The 16992-nt window shown below is 44.4% G+C and overlaps 1 protein-coding gene across 1 annotated transcript in view; it reads right to left on the bottom strand.

Annotated features, from left to right (window-relative positions):
* The window catches only part of TENM4 (teneurin transmembrane protein 4), a 523302-nt gene that overhangs the window by 323829 nt on the left and 182481 nt on the right, over positions 1 to 16992 (bottom strand). The window contains exon 4 of the mRNA XM_073335791.1: positions 7684 to 7893. Within this exon, the coding sequence (XP_073191892.1) occupies positions 7684 to 7893 (210 nt within the window). The remainder of the gene's footprint in view (positions 1 to 7683; positions 7894 to 16992) is intronic.

A 16992-nucleotide genomic window follows, 5' to 3' on the forward strand; every position in this document is an offset into this window, starting at 1 on the left:
GCCATTGCTGCACACAGGTGAGCCTCATAAGGTCCAGGGCGGAAGCTCCAGTCTCGGAAAAGACCCTCCTTTGATTCCCAGCTCATCCTCAGCAGCAAGGTGTCTTCCATAATGAATACAGCCTGTGAAAAATGTGGGGACACTAATGATTATAAGGCCCCGCTACAGTGCTGGGTCTCCCCAAGAGCTACGTGCCCAGTGTACAGTATGGTCCTGGAACACTGATTTGCCCTGCCCCTGCAGTAACTCACCATTTTGGGGGTCTTGTGGCTTATGTGTGCTTGGCTGGGGTCAGCCAGTTAGTGACAGGTATGTGAATAGTGGCTGTGTTTTAAATCACTGAATCAGTGGTCTGTGTGTTGCAAACAACACTGCTTCGTAAAATGTTTAATTTTGGCTTCAGAGATATGACCTTGGGATCCCAGCCTCCCTCTTTGTTATTGCCGGCTGAACAGGTGCGCAGAATTAGAAAGCAGCCATGAAGAACTAAAGAGGACTTCCTGCGTGATGTCATGATAAACTCCATGGCCGAAAAACAAGAATTGAAGGAGTGGCAGGACAGAGAGAAAAGGGACCAAAAGGAGAATACGGTGCACCAGAACGAAGTCACGGAGTGGCTCTTAAATGTTATTGAGTGCCAAGCGGACAGGCTCCAGGCATTACTAGCACTGCAAACTGAACAGCTCTGTGCCCACCCTCACCTGCAGCTGCTGTCACAAAACTCTTTCCCATGCGCTCTCCAGACACCACCAACACGCTCTTATCAACCTCCTGGCTCCAGACTGTACCCGCTGCATTCCACTCCTCCCCCGTCACAGTCCAGCATTGCAGACGCTCAGTACCCACCGCACGCAACACCCATCGCTCTGCAGCTTAGCCCTGCTGAACTACAGTACCAACTGCACTGTACTCCAGAGGACAAGGCTGCATATGATACCTGGACATACACAAATCTTTAACCATCCCGGGACCCCACCTCCTCCTGGGACCCTCCCTTCCCCCATCCCCCACAGTGCTGATGGTTTTTTTTGTTTGCCTCTCGCCTTCGGTTGTTGTTTTTTAATAAAAGAATTGTTTTGGTCTGAAAGCAATCTTTATTCCATTAACTGAAAGCAAACCGAGCCCTGCAAAGCAACAGGCAATTTTCTTAAACCTTCACAGTGCATCATCTGCACCAATCACAATCACCTCCTAGCATTAAAAGCACTGCACTCCCGAGCATAGCAACAAATATTAGTGGATTTCAGCTTCAAATTTCTGCCTCAAGGCATCCCTGATCCTTATGACCCCGCGCTGCGCCCCTCTAATAGCCCTGGTCTCTGGCTGTTCAAATTCAGCCTCCAGACGCTGAGCCTCAGCGATCCAGCTCTGAGTGAAGCTTTCACCCTTCCCTTCACAAATATTATGAAGCATACAGCATGCGGCTATAAGCATAGAAATACTATCACTGACCAGGTCCAGCCTTCCATATAGGCAGCGCCAGCGGGCCTTTAAATGGTCAAAAGCGCAGTCAACAGTCATTCTGCACTTGCTCAGCCTGTTGTTGAACCACTCCTTGCTGCTGTCAAGGTTCCCTGTTTATGGCTTCATAAGCCATGGCATTAAGGGGTAGGCAGGGTCTCCCAGGATGACAATGGGCATTTTGACTTCCCGTACGGTGATCTTCTGGTCTGGAAAGAAAGTCCCTGCTTGCAGCTTCCTGAACAAGTCAGTGTTCCGAAAGATGCATGCATCATGCACCCTTCCAGACCAGCCTGAAAAGCCCATGGTGATCCACAAGCATCTGGAGAACCATAGAGAAATACCCCTTCTGATTAATGTACTAGGTGGCTCGGTCTCTGGTGCCAGAATTGGAATATGCATGCCATCTATCGCCCCTCCGCAGTTAGGGAAGCCCATTTGTGCAAAGCCATCCACAATGTCACGCACGTTGCCCAGAGTCACGGTCTTTTGAAGCAGGATACGATTAATGGCCCTTCACACTTCCATCAACACACGTCCGACAGTCAACTTTCCAATTCTGAACTGGTTAGTGACCAATCGGTAGCACTCTGGAGTAGCCAGCTTCCACAGTGCAATCGCCACATGCTTCTTCAATGACAGGGCAGCTCTCATTCTCGTGTCCTTGTGCCACAGGGCTGGGGCGAGCTCATCACACAATCCCATGAAGGTGGCTTTCCTCATCCGAAAGTTCTGGATCCACTGCTCATCATCCCAGACATGCATGACAATGTGATCCCACGACTTAATCCTTGTTTCCTGAGCCCAAAAGCGGCGTTCCACTGTGGTCAGCATCTCTGTGAATGCCACAAGCAATCTCATGTTGTAGCTACATCGTGTTGTGTTGCATCCGATGAAGTGAGCTGTAGCTCACGAAAGCTTATGCTCAAATAAATTGGTTAGTCTCTAAGGTGCCACAAGTACTCCTTTTCTTTTTGCAAATACAGACTAACACGGCTGTCACTCTGAAACCTGTCGTTGTAGCTACTGAGTGTGGCAAGATCAATGTCGAACTCCTCTTGCCTTTGTAGTTTAAGGAATAACTCCATTGCCACTCATGACGTGTTAGAGCCAGCAGCATACTAGTCAGCAGTGCGGGTTCCATTCCTGCAGACCGAAGAGGCAGAGCACGCAGTACACAAACTGTTGAAAGATGGCGCCAAATGCGAACAGAAGCACAGGGATTTCTGGGATGCAAAGCAATGCATCACGGGGCACTGGGACAGGAACCAGGATGCCCTGTGACCCCTTCTGCCTTCCCACAATTCTTAGCAGCAGAAGAGGAAGAGCTGCTCTGTGGGATAGCTGCCCAGAGTGCACCTCTCTGAATACCGCTGCAAGTGCCGCAAGTGTGAACACGCTGTTGCACAGACAGCTGACAGTGTGAACACACAACAGCGGTTTCCCCTCAGCGGCACTGTAACAGCTGGCAATGTAACTCTGCCAGTGTAGACAGGAAAGACAAGAGGCTTGGAGGGATGGGAAAACAAAGCCTTGTGGCAACATGTGAAGCCACTCCGGTCTCTATTCCCACAGTTCAAAGTGACCAAAGGGTAGGCTTTAGGAAAGTGTTAACACTGTGAAGTGACCCAGCACCTAGCTTAGACAGAAGAATTGGAAAGGGGGAGCAAATTAATCCTAAGTAAAACTGGGGGACCTACAGGAACTGAGCCAGCTGGTGACGGGAAGAGCATTGGTGTTCTTGTAACTTTCTAAAGAGAAAGAACATTTTTGCCATTGATTTGAAGGAGGGGAGCTTGTAGGGCCTGATCCAGATCCCACTGAAGTCAATGGAAAGAGTCCCACTGATTTCAGTTGTAGCTGCCCCAGCCCCTCAGTCTCTGACCCTAAAAGACTAACACATATACTTAACATTACGCTGTGAACAGTCTCATTGACTTCAGTGATTGCAAAACCTTGCTGAGGCAGGGACTATGTTGTCTATGTCTTGCACAGCACTGAATGCGCTGTTGGCATTAAAGGTATAACAACATTGTGCCAGAGCGAATCCTACCCTTAGCTTTTCTAGGACCGTTCTAGGACTCTTCTACATTCACCTTGGGTGACACAGGCAGACGGTGTAATGTTGCTATTTGTGAAGTAATGTCCTCACGGACAGCAAATGAAACAAGACTGGTGCAAAGGAGTGGGCAGCAAGGACAAGCAGCATTGCAAACAGTCATGTATTAAAGGATTAATATTCAGGAAGAATTCAAAAAGACATTTGGTTCCAAATTTTCAAACATGGCCTCTAAGGCCCTGATCCTGTAAATTATTGCAACAGATGGACTTCTGAGCCTTCACAGTGCCCCAATGACTTCATTGGGGTGGGGGGGCTCTCTACAGGCACACAGACCCATGTGGGGTACCTTTCAGGATCGGGGCCTAGTTCTGGATAACATCTTTAGACCTCTGCCATTCCCATTGACTTCCACTGGAGTTGTATGTGCTCTGTCCCATGATCCCTAAAGCTTAGCACCCAGGCAGTGAGAGGCTCAAAATCAGAGGTGACTTTAAAAAATGTGAGCCTCCATCTTAGTTCCTGAACAGATGTAGCAGGTTATGCAGATGTTTTTTTTCTCTTGTATCTTCATCTATCCTTCCTATCTGCCTATGCTGCTTTGTATACCTCATAAAAACAAAAAACCTAAAGATATCTAAAGATGTCCAGTGGTTAGGGAATTGGAAGACTCAGGTTTAATTCCCTGCTCTGCAACAGACTTCCTGTGTGACTTCCTGGGCAAGTCACTTAGATCCAAATTTTTAAAGCTATTTAGGCATTGCTGCACTCAGCATTGTAATGTCTAACTGATTTAGGAGCCTATTTCTCATGAGATCCAGGCTCCTAAATCAGTTAGGTATTGCAATGCCGAGCACAGCAAACCCTAAATAATGTTAAAAATCTGGGCCTTAGTGTCTCTGTACCTCAGTTCCCATTATATGTAAAGTAAGGATAACAGCATTTCCCCACCTCAAAGTGGTGTTGTGAAGATAAACAGATTAAAGATTGCAAGGGCCTCAGATACTATAGTTATGGGGGCCATATAAGTACCACAGATAGACAGATTTCTGACTATGGCATCTCATAATGTTCCTCTTTGCTTGTTAGGCAGCATGTCGGTGTAGTTGATTTTTCTTAAGATTGTCTTAAAGGTGAGAAACTTTGAAAACTAACTGGTGATTCTGGATGCCCAATTAGAGATACCTTAAAGGGGCCTGATTTTCAGAAAGTGCTGACCACCCAACACTATCCAAAAATCAGGACTTCTTATGGTCTCTCAAGTTGGGCACCCAAAAATTGAGGCACCCAAAATCACCAGTCACTTTGAAAAATATGGCTTAAAAGATATCCTTAAAAAGGAATCTGGGAGTTCACATAAATAAGAAGCAAAGTGAAAAGTGATTTTGAAAATTCCTTCTGTTATTAAAATTTCTATTAATAACAGAGATACGGGGTTACTCTTTGATTTTAATTAGAAAAGATGGGTTTGCAATTTATGGAGCACAAAAATAAAATGTTGAAGAAAGAAAATCTGTGGGTCTTTACCTACTACTTTAGTTCTTCAATATTAAATTGAAATTTTAGTTGAACATTTTCACAAAAATACTACTACATTAGTACCTTTTTCGATGGAGTGGAACTCAGATAAAGAATAGTCTAATGTATCCCCAAAAATACCTTTTGTTCCATGTGCATTATATTTGCAATTTACATGGGGATTTGGAACAGCAGCTCCATGGGTGTTACTTACTTTGGATGGACTCCTCTAAAGCTGAGTTTACACAGCTGTGGAAAGAAAACCTAGCAGGGATCAATTAAAAAGTGCAACACAAATCCTTAGCCAGGCATTCTCAGGCAGTCCTGCTGTTGAGACAGCCACTATACACAGAGAATGAGTGCTCTAACTATATTAAACTTAGTCCTAACCAAAATAAGCTTTTACTAATTTTCCCCATTTAGGGGACATAAAGAGCTGCCTTTGTCATTTAAAGTCTATGCTGACTAAGCCTCATAGAAACAGAACTTTAAGGAACCAAGGCAATTAAATCAATTTTGAGGGGTCAGAAGAGCCTTAGCATTTTAGACATGATGGACTTGTATGGTCTGTGCTTCTCATTCAGGTGAACTCCCAGATTATGGGCTGATAGGATGCATAATAAGTCAATGAGGCTTTCAAAGGTCACCTTTGTTTTTTGCTGATAGCAGAGTGAGGGTGACATTGTAGCAGGTCACAAATGTGCTGGATTTACCTGCACCTCTCATTACTGAACAACCCGAGTCACCAAGCAAATGAGACCCCAGACACACTGTCTCTGTGTGGGACATATTTATTACCAACCTGCAGAATTTTACACACAAAGAAGGCCCTGGGGAATGTAAAGCCTTGACAAACTGATGCAAGGAGAAGAGTATAAATAAGCAGACAGCTGAAGAGCCTAAAGTCTCACTAACTCACCAGCACATCAATAATACAATAATGTCATCAACTCACTGTAGACTCTGAACAATGCTTTTTCTGTTGTTCAGTTAATTAGTAAAAGAAGAGATTAAGGGGTTTAATCTCTCTCTCTCTCTCTCTACCTGGAGGGGGTGTCGAGACAGATAGATGGACAGATAGATAGACTATGCTCATATAAGAATTACTGAGGATGTTAGATTGGGCAGCTTTTGTCTCCAACCAGCACTGTGTTACTGTGAACACTAAAGGGTCATCTACACCACTGCAAGCTTGACTATACTAGTGATTGAAGGGAGGTAGGAGGATATGAATTTTAAACAGTTTCCTGAATGAATGCACCACTGTATTTTCCCCCTGTTCTCCTTATGATAACAATTCATGAAAGATAACCTTCTCCACTGAAAAGCCCTGAAGTTTTTACCATAGCAAATGCAAGAAAGAGAAGAAAAAGGAAAGTGAGGAGGGGAGGAATTAATTCAGTGTCAAACTTTTTTCCCTTTCCATACTAGGAAACCTTCTTAAAACCTCAACAGAAATGGGGCTAAGCTGTTACCAGATGCTGTAAACCTCTCTCACTTTTTTTTTTTTTTTTGGTAGATGTCTGTGAATGGCTTCACCCCCATAAATCAGACCTTCCTGCAATTATCATTCTGGCTGGATAGCAGTGGGCTGACTGGCCCTTGTTGTTTCACTGCTGATATCTGCACTACATCAGGTTACACTGTCCTTGATGAATTTAACATTGCTGTATCAATTAGCTTTGTCTCCCTTTTTACAAGTCATTGTCTTTAGGATGCGAAGTTGTAAAGCAAATCATTTTATTTCCTTTGCATTCCTTTACATCCTCATTCTTTTAGTGGGATCCCTTTCCTGGGTGACTCCCACTAAGGTAAGTGGGAGTTGGAAGCCTTCAGTACCTAGTAGGATAGAGACCTGTTGCTGCTTTTGTATTTTGCCTTTAGGAAATTTATCAAGGCTACCTGCAGAAATTTGGATCCATAACCTATTTCTGGCCTGTGCGTGTGAAGGTAACATGCTGATGTCACTTGTCACAACTCATATTTGGGTTAAAACATGCAGGCTGAGGCTTTAGAAATTAGTTTTTAAATCTGTATTCTCATAATGAAGCCACTAAGACTGTCTCGCATCTGTACCAGTCTGAGAGTGGAAGTCCCAGTGAAACCATAAAAGCAGACCCAGTGAAAAGTTTCTCATAGTCTTGAAGTCCTCCAGGACACAATCCCCTGGCCTGTTTACAATTCAATCAAAGTAAACATTTCACAAAGCCTGAATTCCATCTGATCTCCGAACTGGTCATTTGAAAGGAAATGTTCCTGACATTGACACACAAAATTTACTCAGAAAGTTTTACAGACCCGCAGCGAAAACACTAACGTGAAGTTGTGTGACATTTCAGCCGAGCTACTGCCTCAGCAGTAATCAGCGTTTCAGAGCTGGGCTCAGGTGCTGTCTCAAGTTAGGTGATTTGTTCCAACCAACACAGCAATGCTTCGTTCAGCAGAGATACAGGGACACAATCCACAGGAAACACAAGGAGTTTAAAACAACGCACACAGTGACTGTAAAACTGAAGCAGAATGTCATCAAACACAGGGTGAATTACTATTCAAAGTCCAGGAGGCAACCCAAACCTGCATCCTACAGGCCCCCACACAACTTGTAAGACAAGCAAGCAGTAAAGTAGGTAGAGAGAATAACTCACCATTGGCAGGTACACAGAGGTTTCCAGAGCCACTTTTAACTAAGAATGAATTAGGGACAAACTCTTCCTCAGAGTCAGAGTCCTGGGTTGGCTGGGCCACACCATTGCCTAGCAACCTTCTCTGGCTCTCATTGGCTGCAGGGGGAGGGGGAGGGGAGGGGGACTGCTCAATAGGGGTTGATGAAGCAGATGAACAATGCAAAGGAGGACCTGTGAACCACAAACACAAACACAGACAGAAAAATAAAAATTTATAAGGCACACAAGGAAAATCAACAGAAAACATGCACAGTGGGGGAGGGGGGGACTTTCAAAAACAGGACATACTGCACATATTTATTAACATATGCACTGTGTGTGAATTTACACACTGCATATGCATGTCTATATATTTATGTATATATATAGACACACAAATACATACACTTAAATATGAATATGTTGTACAGTGTGCTTCTTATAAATCCTGCCATTTCCAATCTAATGTAGAACGTGGGTCTCTAACGAAATGTACACTATCAAGAAATTTAAACACCAAATTTAGGCTTTTTTTACTTTTTACTAAATTTATCACTAGATATGCTTTTGTGATTTCTTAACAATTATTCAGAACCATTCTTGGTTTGGATTTAATCATTCCCCTGTACTGTTTATAACCCAAAGAGCCCTTACTCACATGAGAAAACGGGGGCAGGAAAGACTCAAGCTGCAGTGACGTGCTACTGCATGTCAGCACGCCAATGAAACTGACTAGCAACAGGCTAGAATAAAAGTAAATCCAGACAGTATAATTTCATGAAGTCAAGAGAGAGGCAGTATAATAAGTAGTATTTATATAGGGCCACTCCTGACTCAGGAAAAGCTCCTATTCACATCAAAAGAAGTTAGATTGGGCCCAAAGTGAGTATTTAGGCCCCAGTTCTGCAAACACACTGCAAAGAGTTTGCAGGATCTGGATCTTAATACTTAATGGATAATACAAATATTTCATACAAATTTTCAAACAAAACTGTCAAATCAAAAATCCCAAGTGACTAAAAGAAAGACTGTTATATTTATTCAAGCCTGATGTCTGAATATGTGCAGTACATCACTAAAAACAGAGGGAATATAAAAACAGACATATAATAAGTTAAAATACAGGACAATGCATTTAACAATGAATTTTTTCCTTGAAACGCTTCATATGAAAGTCATAATGATAAATCTGTCACATTTTCCAAATAGTAAAAAATCATCATAAAAATGGCCCTACTGGGTCAGATCAAGAGTCCATCTAACCCACTATCCTGTCTTCTGACAGTGGCCAGTGCAAGGTGCCCCAGAGGGAATGAACAGAACAGGTAATCATCAAGTGATCCATCCCCTATTGCTCATTCCCAGCTTCTGGCAAACAGAGAAATCGATCATGAGAAATCCATCAAAATTACTCAAGTCCTGAAAAATCAGCATGAAAACTCTGTCAAACTTTCTTAAAAAAATGTTTTTAAAAAGCTTTACTTGACCATAACAAAAACACATGCCACATCATGGTTGCACAGTTTTTCTTAGTAAACATAATGTTGTTTGCAGTGGTGTTGTAGCTGTATTGAGAGGATATTAGAGAGACAAGGTAGGGGAGGTAATATCTTTTACTGGACCAACTTCTGTTGGTGAAAGAGACCAGCTTTTGAGCTACTCAGAGCTCTGCTTAGGTCTGAGAAAGGTACTCAGAGTGTCACAGCTAAATACAAGGTGAAACAGATTGTTTAGCATAAGTAAAAAAAACAGGAGTACTTGTGGCATCTTCAGTAGTTAACATATTCTAAAGGACCTTTCAATATGAAGTGACCTTTTAACACCCCTGCAGTCACAGGACCACACACGGGGGCGTTAATGGGTTACAGATTGTTGTAATACGCCATAAATCCATGATTTTTAGTGAATAGCAAAGTTATGAATTTAAGATCCCAGGCTCATCTTTTGAAACTGCTGTGCAGGTTTCCTTTGAGGACAAGGACTGGGAAGTCAGATATGGAGTGATCCTTTTGTGGAAGTGTTCGCCGATGGGTGATATGATATTCTTGTCTTTTACCCTTTTTCTGTTTGAGTTCATCCGAGAGTATAATGATTCTCTGGTCTCACCCGGGTAACACCAATATGCCTCAAAGTCTCCTCGCTGTGCCTAGGTCAGGCAGCACACGTTGCACATACCATCATACATTTTATCTAGAGCCCAATAAGACTGACCAGTAGGCATAATGATCTGAAAAGAAGTCCTAAATTCAAAATGTCTACATTTTTGTCAGTTTATGTCAGATGGTTAATGTTATATATATACACATACATATAACTTTATACTATACACACTCACACACAATATACTGTAGTTCATTAGATTTTATTTTCTCTGATACTGACATATTGGTTAGTGAAAAGAAAAACGTGGGGAAACCCCGCCCCCCCCATTGACAACACTGATTTTAATCGTCTGCCGCCTTACTGCTTACACACTAAACTTTCCACAGACTTCAGTGGGAGTTACACGTGCCTTAAGCGGTACATGATCAGACCTTTAATACGAAAGATTCGACTGAAATCATGCAGCAATTTGCAGGTCACTGGCATGTATTGCTGTGTGTCCTGGAAAACCCCATCTTATGCATATGGATGCAACAGAGGATTCTACAAGCTACACGATGAAGATGTGTACCAGTCATTTACACTCACAGCTGTATGACTTGTTATACAGGGCATATAAACACTTTATATTACACGTATCAACAATTATTATGTATATGAATCAAACATAATCTGACAGCCTCATCAAAAAGAATTATCTACATTTTCATGGATGGATAAAAAGCCAAAAAATAAAATTTGATCAGTAATACAAATAAATAAATAAATAATCTAATAAAATTAAAGCAAGAAGGAAATCCAAGATATAGGGGTAAATCCTGCCCACTTTCTCACCCAAGTAATCCCATTAAAGCCAATGGGATTACGTGCCTGAGTAAAGCAAGCAGGATTTGGCCCATATGCTTTCATTCTGGCTGCCAGAGCAAAATTTCTAATTGATTGGTACAAAATGAATCCGCAGCAACACTGGGTTGCTATGGAACCTGAGCATGTAGGCCAAGTCTGTCTGCAACATGTGCTATTTCTCCCTCAAAAAATGATAAAACAGAAGGACTAGATAACCATTCATTATGCACATTCTTGCAATTTGGAAACTAACAGAAAAATAAAACCATATTCCAACTATGGGCCCCTTGGCACCAATTTATAACAATCCCATATATCCTCTTGTATTGAATAGTCAAATTATGCTCTTTGGATTTGAGGCAGGAATAATGTAATTTGAATAGATATGTTTGAATGGTATGTTACTTTCTCTGGGTCAGAGAGAGCTAGCTAACTTATTGTTACCAATGTGCCAATATTTCCGATTAAGACATTTTTGGAACAATCAGGGAAAGATATGCTAAGACCTCTAGCAGACCTAGAGATGTTATTAAGAAACACAAACTTTGGAAATGGATTAACAGAAATGTTCTATTTCCCTACTTAACTAAAAAACCCCGCAAAATGTATACACCCGCTTTATCACTAGGAGAAAAACAGCCCAAAATAGACACAACATAGTTTGAGGAAAAGATAAAACAAATAATAAGCAATACTTCAGTTTACACTATACATTTGGCCATAATCCTGCAAAACATGGTGCAAGAGTCTCCTAAGAGCAGGGTGACCAGATGTCCTCTTTTTAAAGGGACGGTCCCATATTTAAGCCCTCCTGCAGGTGTCCCGACTTTTTCTTTAAAACAGACAAATTGTCCCATATTTTCTGTCTTCCCCTCATCAGTACTGGCAGGTCCTGCTGCAGCCAAATCCCTGCTCACCAGCCTACCAACGGTGGGTGGGTGGGGAAGTTTCCAGTGGCCGACTATGGGGATGGGTGTGCAAGGCTGGTGGTGGTGCAAAGATGCAGCACGTAGGGCCGGCTGGCCGGTCCCCCTGCTGGTCCATCAGCGCAGACCCCGCTGTGTGCTGGCTCTCGGCCAGCAAGGTGTCCCCGCCCCCCGGTCCCATTTCCGGACAGTGCTGTCTGCGCACTGCGAGCTGCGATGGCCGGTGAGTGTGGGCAGGTGCCAGGCGGCAGCCGGTTACATGTCGTCTCTGCTACCACCCATCGGCCCTTTATGTGCTCCCCCTCTCGCTGTCCTCTCCCTGCTTTGCCCTCGGCGGGGCGCATCCTGCTCCCAGCGCTGTGCGGAGAACCAGCCCCTGGTCGGAGCGCTCAGCTCACCAACAGCCTGGCCGGCAGGCTCCTTCCTTCCCCCGCTGCCTCTGGCTGGGCTGGTGCCCTGGGAAAGCTGAAGACCCTCTGGCTGAGGCAATGGCCAGGAGGAGCCAAACCCTGCATGTGCCAAGACCTGCACAGTGCTAGCATGGGGAAGCCTCTCCACCCCTCAGTTAAGCTCCGGAGTGGTGTTGAGGGGAAGCAATTTCCACCCTGATCACACCCCAGCCCTGCGGGCTCCACAGCAGCTCCCCAAGCAGGGGTTTAGAACCATCTTCACCGGCCCCCACTGCCCTGGGTCCTGCCCCCAGAAAGTGCGGGGCTGCTCCGTGACCTAGGCCCCCTCCTCTGCTGAGCCACGTCTCTGGCCGGGTTTGCTGAAACCCCTGCAGTCAGTTTCCCTTGGCCCTGGTGCACAGTGCATCCTTAGGGCTTAACCCCTTCCTGCCCGTGCTGTAGCCATGGGACAGGAGGCAGCTGGGTTATTTCAGTGACCAGCAACATCCTGGAGGTGTTAGCTGCCTTTCAACACTGTGTGGGCAGGAAAGGACAAGCTGCTCTCAGCCACCATGGATGGGGGTGGAGGGAGAGATGAGCTCTGCAAAGACCCAGGCCAGGTCATCCCTTCCCGCACTCCTCCTCCCCTGCGGCTAGAAGCAGCTCCAGTCCCTTCCCTTCTGCACAGTGCCAAAAGGCTGCTGCTGGCCACATTCTGGTGTGAGCCCTGGCAGAAATCTAGGAGTGGAGCATGTGACCCTGAGTGCCTCCCCCCATGTTGCTTCCGGAAGACGTAGTGCCAGGTACCAGGAGAGGCGGGTCCATCCCAGGGGCCCAGCCAGGCACAGAGAGCAGATTGCGCCGGGCAGGGAGTGTCGGGTCGGATCGGTTAGTCACCTTCCCTGTGTGAGAGAGGTATATGGGAGTGTGTGTGTATCACCCCTCCACATATGAACCCTAAAGCCTTAAAGATAAGAAAGTAAATAAAAAGAATCCAACTATGCAGTATTTCTTTTTAACAGGGGCTCAGTCAATTTGATGTTAATTTGAACGTTCATACTGCACAGTTCTGATTGATTGCCATTGAACTCACTTAAATAAGACAGGTTTCAGAGTAACAGCTGTGTTAGTCTGTATTTGCAAAAAGAAAAGGAGTACTTGTGGCACCTTAGAGACTAACCAATTTATTTGAGCATAAGCTTTCGTGAGCTACAGCTCACTTCATCGGATGCATACTGTGGAAACTGCAGAAGACATTATATACACAGAGACCATGAAACAATACCTCCTCCCACCCCACTCTCCTGCTGGTAATAGCTTATCTAAAGTGATCATCAAGTTGGGCCATTTCCAGCACAAATCCAGGTTTTCTCACCCTCAGCCCCCCCCCACACAAACTCACTCTCCTGCTGGTAACAGGCCATCCAAAGTGACCACTCTCTTTAAAATGTGTATGATAATCAAGGTGGGCCATTTCCAGCACAAATCCAGGTTTTCTCACCCCCCCACCCGCCTCCAAAAAAATTCATTTGCAAATTGGATACTATTAATTTAGGCTTAAATAGAGACTGGGAGTGGCTAAGTCATTATGCAAGGTAGCCTATTTTCCCTTGTTTTTTTCTAACCCTCCCCCCCCGGACGTTCTGTTTAAACTTGGATTTATGCTGGAAATGGCCCACCTTGATTATCATGCACATTGTAAGGAGAGTGGTCAGTTTGGATGAGCTATTGCCAGCAGGAGAGTGAGTTTGTTTGTGTGTGGGGGGTGAGAAAACCTGGATTTGTGCTGGAAATGGCCCACCTTGATTATCATGCACACTGTAGGGAGAGTGGTCACTTTGGATGAGCTATTACCAGCAGGAGAGTGAGTTTGTGTGTGTATGGGGGTGGGGGGGTGAGAAAACCTGGATTTGTGCTGGAAATGGCCCACCTTGATTTTCATACACATTCTGAGGAGAGTGGTCACTTTGGATAAGCTATTACCAGCAGGAGAGTAAGTTTGTGTGTGTGGTTTTTGGAGGGGGGTAGGGGGTGAGAAAACCTGGATTTGTGCTGGAAATGGCCCACCTTGATTATCATACACATTTTAAAGAGAGTGGTCACTTTGGATGGGCTACTACCAGCAGGAGAGTGAGTTTGGGGGGGGGGGGCGGGGGGCTGAGGGTGAGAAAACCTGGATTTGTGCTGGAAATGGCCCAACTTGATGATCACTTTAGATAAGCTATTACCAGCAGGAGAGTGGGGTGGGAGGAGGTATTGTTTCATGGTCTCTGTGTATATAATGTCTTCTGCAGTTTCCACAGTATGCACCCGATGAAGTGAGCTGTAGCTCACAAAAGCTCATGCTCAAATAAATTGGTTAGTCCCTAAGGTGCCACAAGTACTCCTTTCCTTTTTACTTAAATAAGAGTAATTTTACCAGGTGTCCCATATTCAGCATAGGGAAATATCATCACCCTACCTAAGAGGCAAGGTACACCTTGCATGATCAGGCCCTTAGATACTTTACCATACTGGACCTCAAGACGTTATTCAAAATGGGTTGCATTGACTCTAACATATATTAGAAGTGTGATCATAGAATATCATAGTATCATAGAATATCAGGGTTGGAAGGGACCTCAGGAGGTCATCTAGTCCAACTCCCTGCTCAAAGCAGGACCAATCCCCAACTAAATCATCCCAGCCAGGGCTTTGTCAAGCCTGACCTTAAAAATATCTAAGGAAGGAGATTCCACCACCTCCCTAGGTAACGCATTCCAATGTTTCACCATCCTCCTAGTGAAAAAGATTTTCCTAATATCCAACCTAAACCTCCCCCACTGCAACTTGAGACCATTACTCCTTGTTCTGTCATCAGCTACCACTGAGAACAGTCTAGATCCATCCTCTTTGGAACCCCTCTTCAGGTAGTTGAAAGCAGCTATCAAATCCCCCCTCATTCTTCTCTTCTGCAGACTAAACAATCCCAGTTCCCTCAGCCTCTCCTCATAAGTTATGTGTTCCAGTCCCCTAATCATTTTTGTTGCCCTCCGCTGGACGTTTTCCAATTTTTGGTGATGACGTATATAAACCCCATACTGGCCACAAAGAGTTAATGAGCTGCTCTGGGCTCAATCAGCTTGGCTCTGCTTCACCTAAAACAGCTGTCACGCTGAGTCGGGGAGGTTAGAAGGACAGAGTGAGCTGAACTGGGGACTGACCAAGAGGAAGGACTGCACGCAGACTAGCAGCAACCATGTCATGTGAGAAGCGTGTAGGGCCAGGAGCTGACTGAAGACTGCAGTCTGCCAAGGCCACCCTGTTAGTTTGAGTTGTTAGCAGGAACTTGTTGGTGGGTGTGAAAGCAAGCTGCTGCAGCTGGGGTCTGACTGAAAGGAAAGGGGGTAAAAGCTGAGCCCAGCAGGGCCAAAGATTCTTTTGCTTTGTGTTTATGTTGGACTTTGACTTAGGGACTCTGCTATCCTGGAAGGGGTTGACCTCTCTCAGTGACTTCGCCAGGAGGCTAAAACACATCCATAACTGAAGTGTCCGGAAGACTCTGTAGGGGAAACTGAGGCAAAGCTGCTGTAGTGCTGCGCCGTGCCATAAGGGGGCATGCAGGGATGGCACCTCTACCACAGAGGGCTTGTCAGGAAGTGGGTAACTTGGGGCTACCTCCTGATTGAGCTAGTGTGCTAGAAACAGTTCTTGTCTAAGACGGTAGGTATGTACTCAAGGTGGCTAGGCTCTCCCACCGTGGTGCTGTGCTGCTATTTCTAGCACACTCGTTCGATCAGAGCTGGTGTGGATATAGCTCCTTGAGCTAGGAGTCACAACTCCCCCTCCAAGTACAGACATACCCTTAGCAAAGCAAGGGACGTGTTAAGTTTTCTTGCATAGCGAGTTATTTTTTTAAGAAGCTTCAAACTCCAGTTCAGTAAAGCATTGAAACGTGTGCTTTACTTTCAAGACCCACATACAATTATAGTTCATCCATGTTCAGAAAAACATTTAAGTCCCATTGCCTTCAATAAGGCCTAAACAAACGTCTGAAACTAAGCTTGTGTGTAACTGCTTTGCTGGAGTTGAAGTGAGCTGTAACTCACGAAAGCTTATGCTCAAATAAATTTGTTAGTCTCTAAGGTGCCACAAGTACTCCTTTTTTTTTGTAAGGCACCTGTTTCAATAGGGTTTAATGTTGGTCAAAATACTCAGAAGGGTATTGTCTGCAATAAAGAAATTAAATAACATCAGATTTTTACCTTTCTATTGTCCCTTCCACAGAACCTTTCAGCTGAGGATCTCACGTTGCTTTACAAACACTGATTTCAGCCCACTGATACTCTTGTGAGGTTGGGGGGGTATTACTGTCCCTCTTTATAGATAAGGAAACTGAGTCACAGCGTGCTTACGTCCCTTGCCCAAAGTCACACACTGAGTCAGTTGCAGAAACAGAATGCAAAACTCCTATCAGTTCCATGTTCTAAACATTTGACCAATCACATTAGGGCCTCAAACCCTGACCATTTCTCATCTTAAAAAATACTGCCTTAATTAGCACAATACAAAAATATGTAATCAGAAAAAAGTATGATCTCTTCGCTATAGAGTGAACGTCTACAAGTCTATAGTCTAACGTTTACATGGCCCCGCAGTTCAGACCACAGGGGTGTGAATTGTCGTGTACATCAGCATGCTACACTGTAACTCCCCCATGTGGATGCTGCAGGTGCAAACTAAAAGGTACCTTGAATCTATGACCTTGTAATCATAGATTCATGGATTCCAAGGCCCAAAGAGATAATTTGTGATCATCTAGTCTGACCTCCTGAATAACACAGATCAGAGAACTTCCCCAAAATAATTCCTAGAGCATAGTCCTCTTTAAACAAATTAGGATTTGTGGATTACCTCATGCCAGTTAAAGTGCTTGGTTTATTACATAGTCCTAAAAATGAAGTTTATAACAGTTATGTGAGGGATCCTTAATTATACTGGCAATGACAAGCACCATTATAATCAAATTATAACACAGCACAAGCCTT

This window comes from Lepidochelys kempii, chromosome 1 (genome assembly GCF_965140265.1).
Source record: "Lepidochelys kempii isolate rLepKem1 chromosome 1, rLepKem1.hap2, whole genome shotgun sequence".
Taxonomy (NCBI): domain Eukaryota; kingdom Metazoa; phylum Chordata; order Testudines; family Cheloniidae; genus Lepidochelys; species Lepidochelys kempii.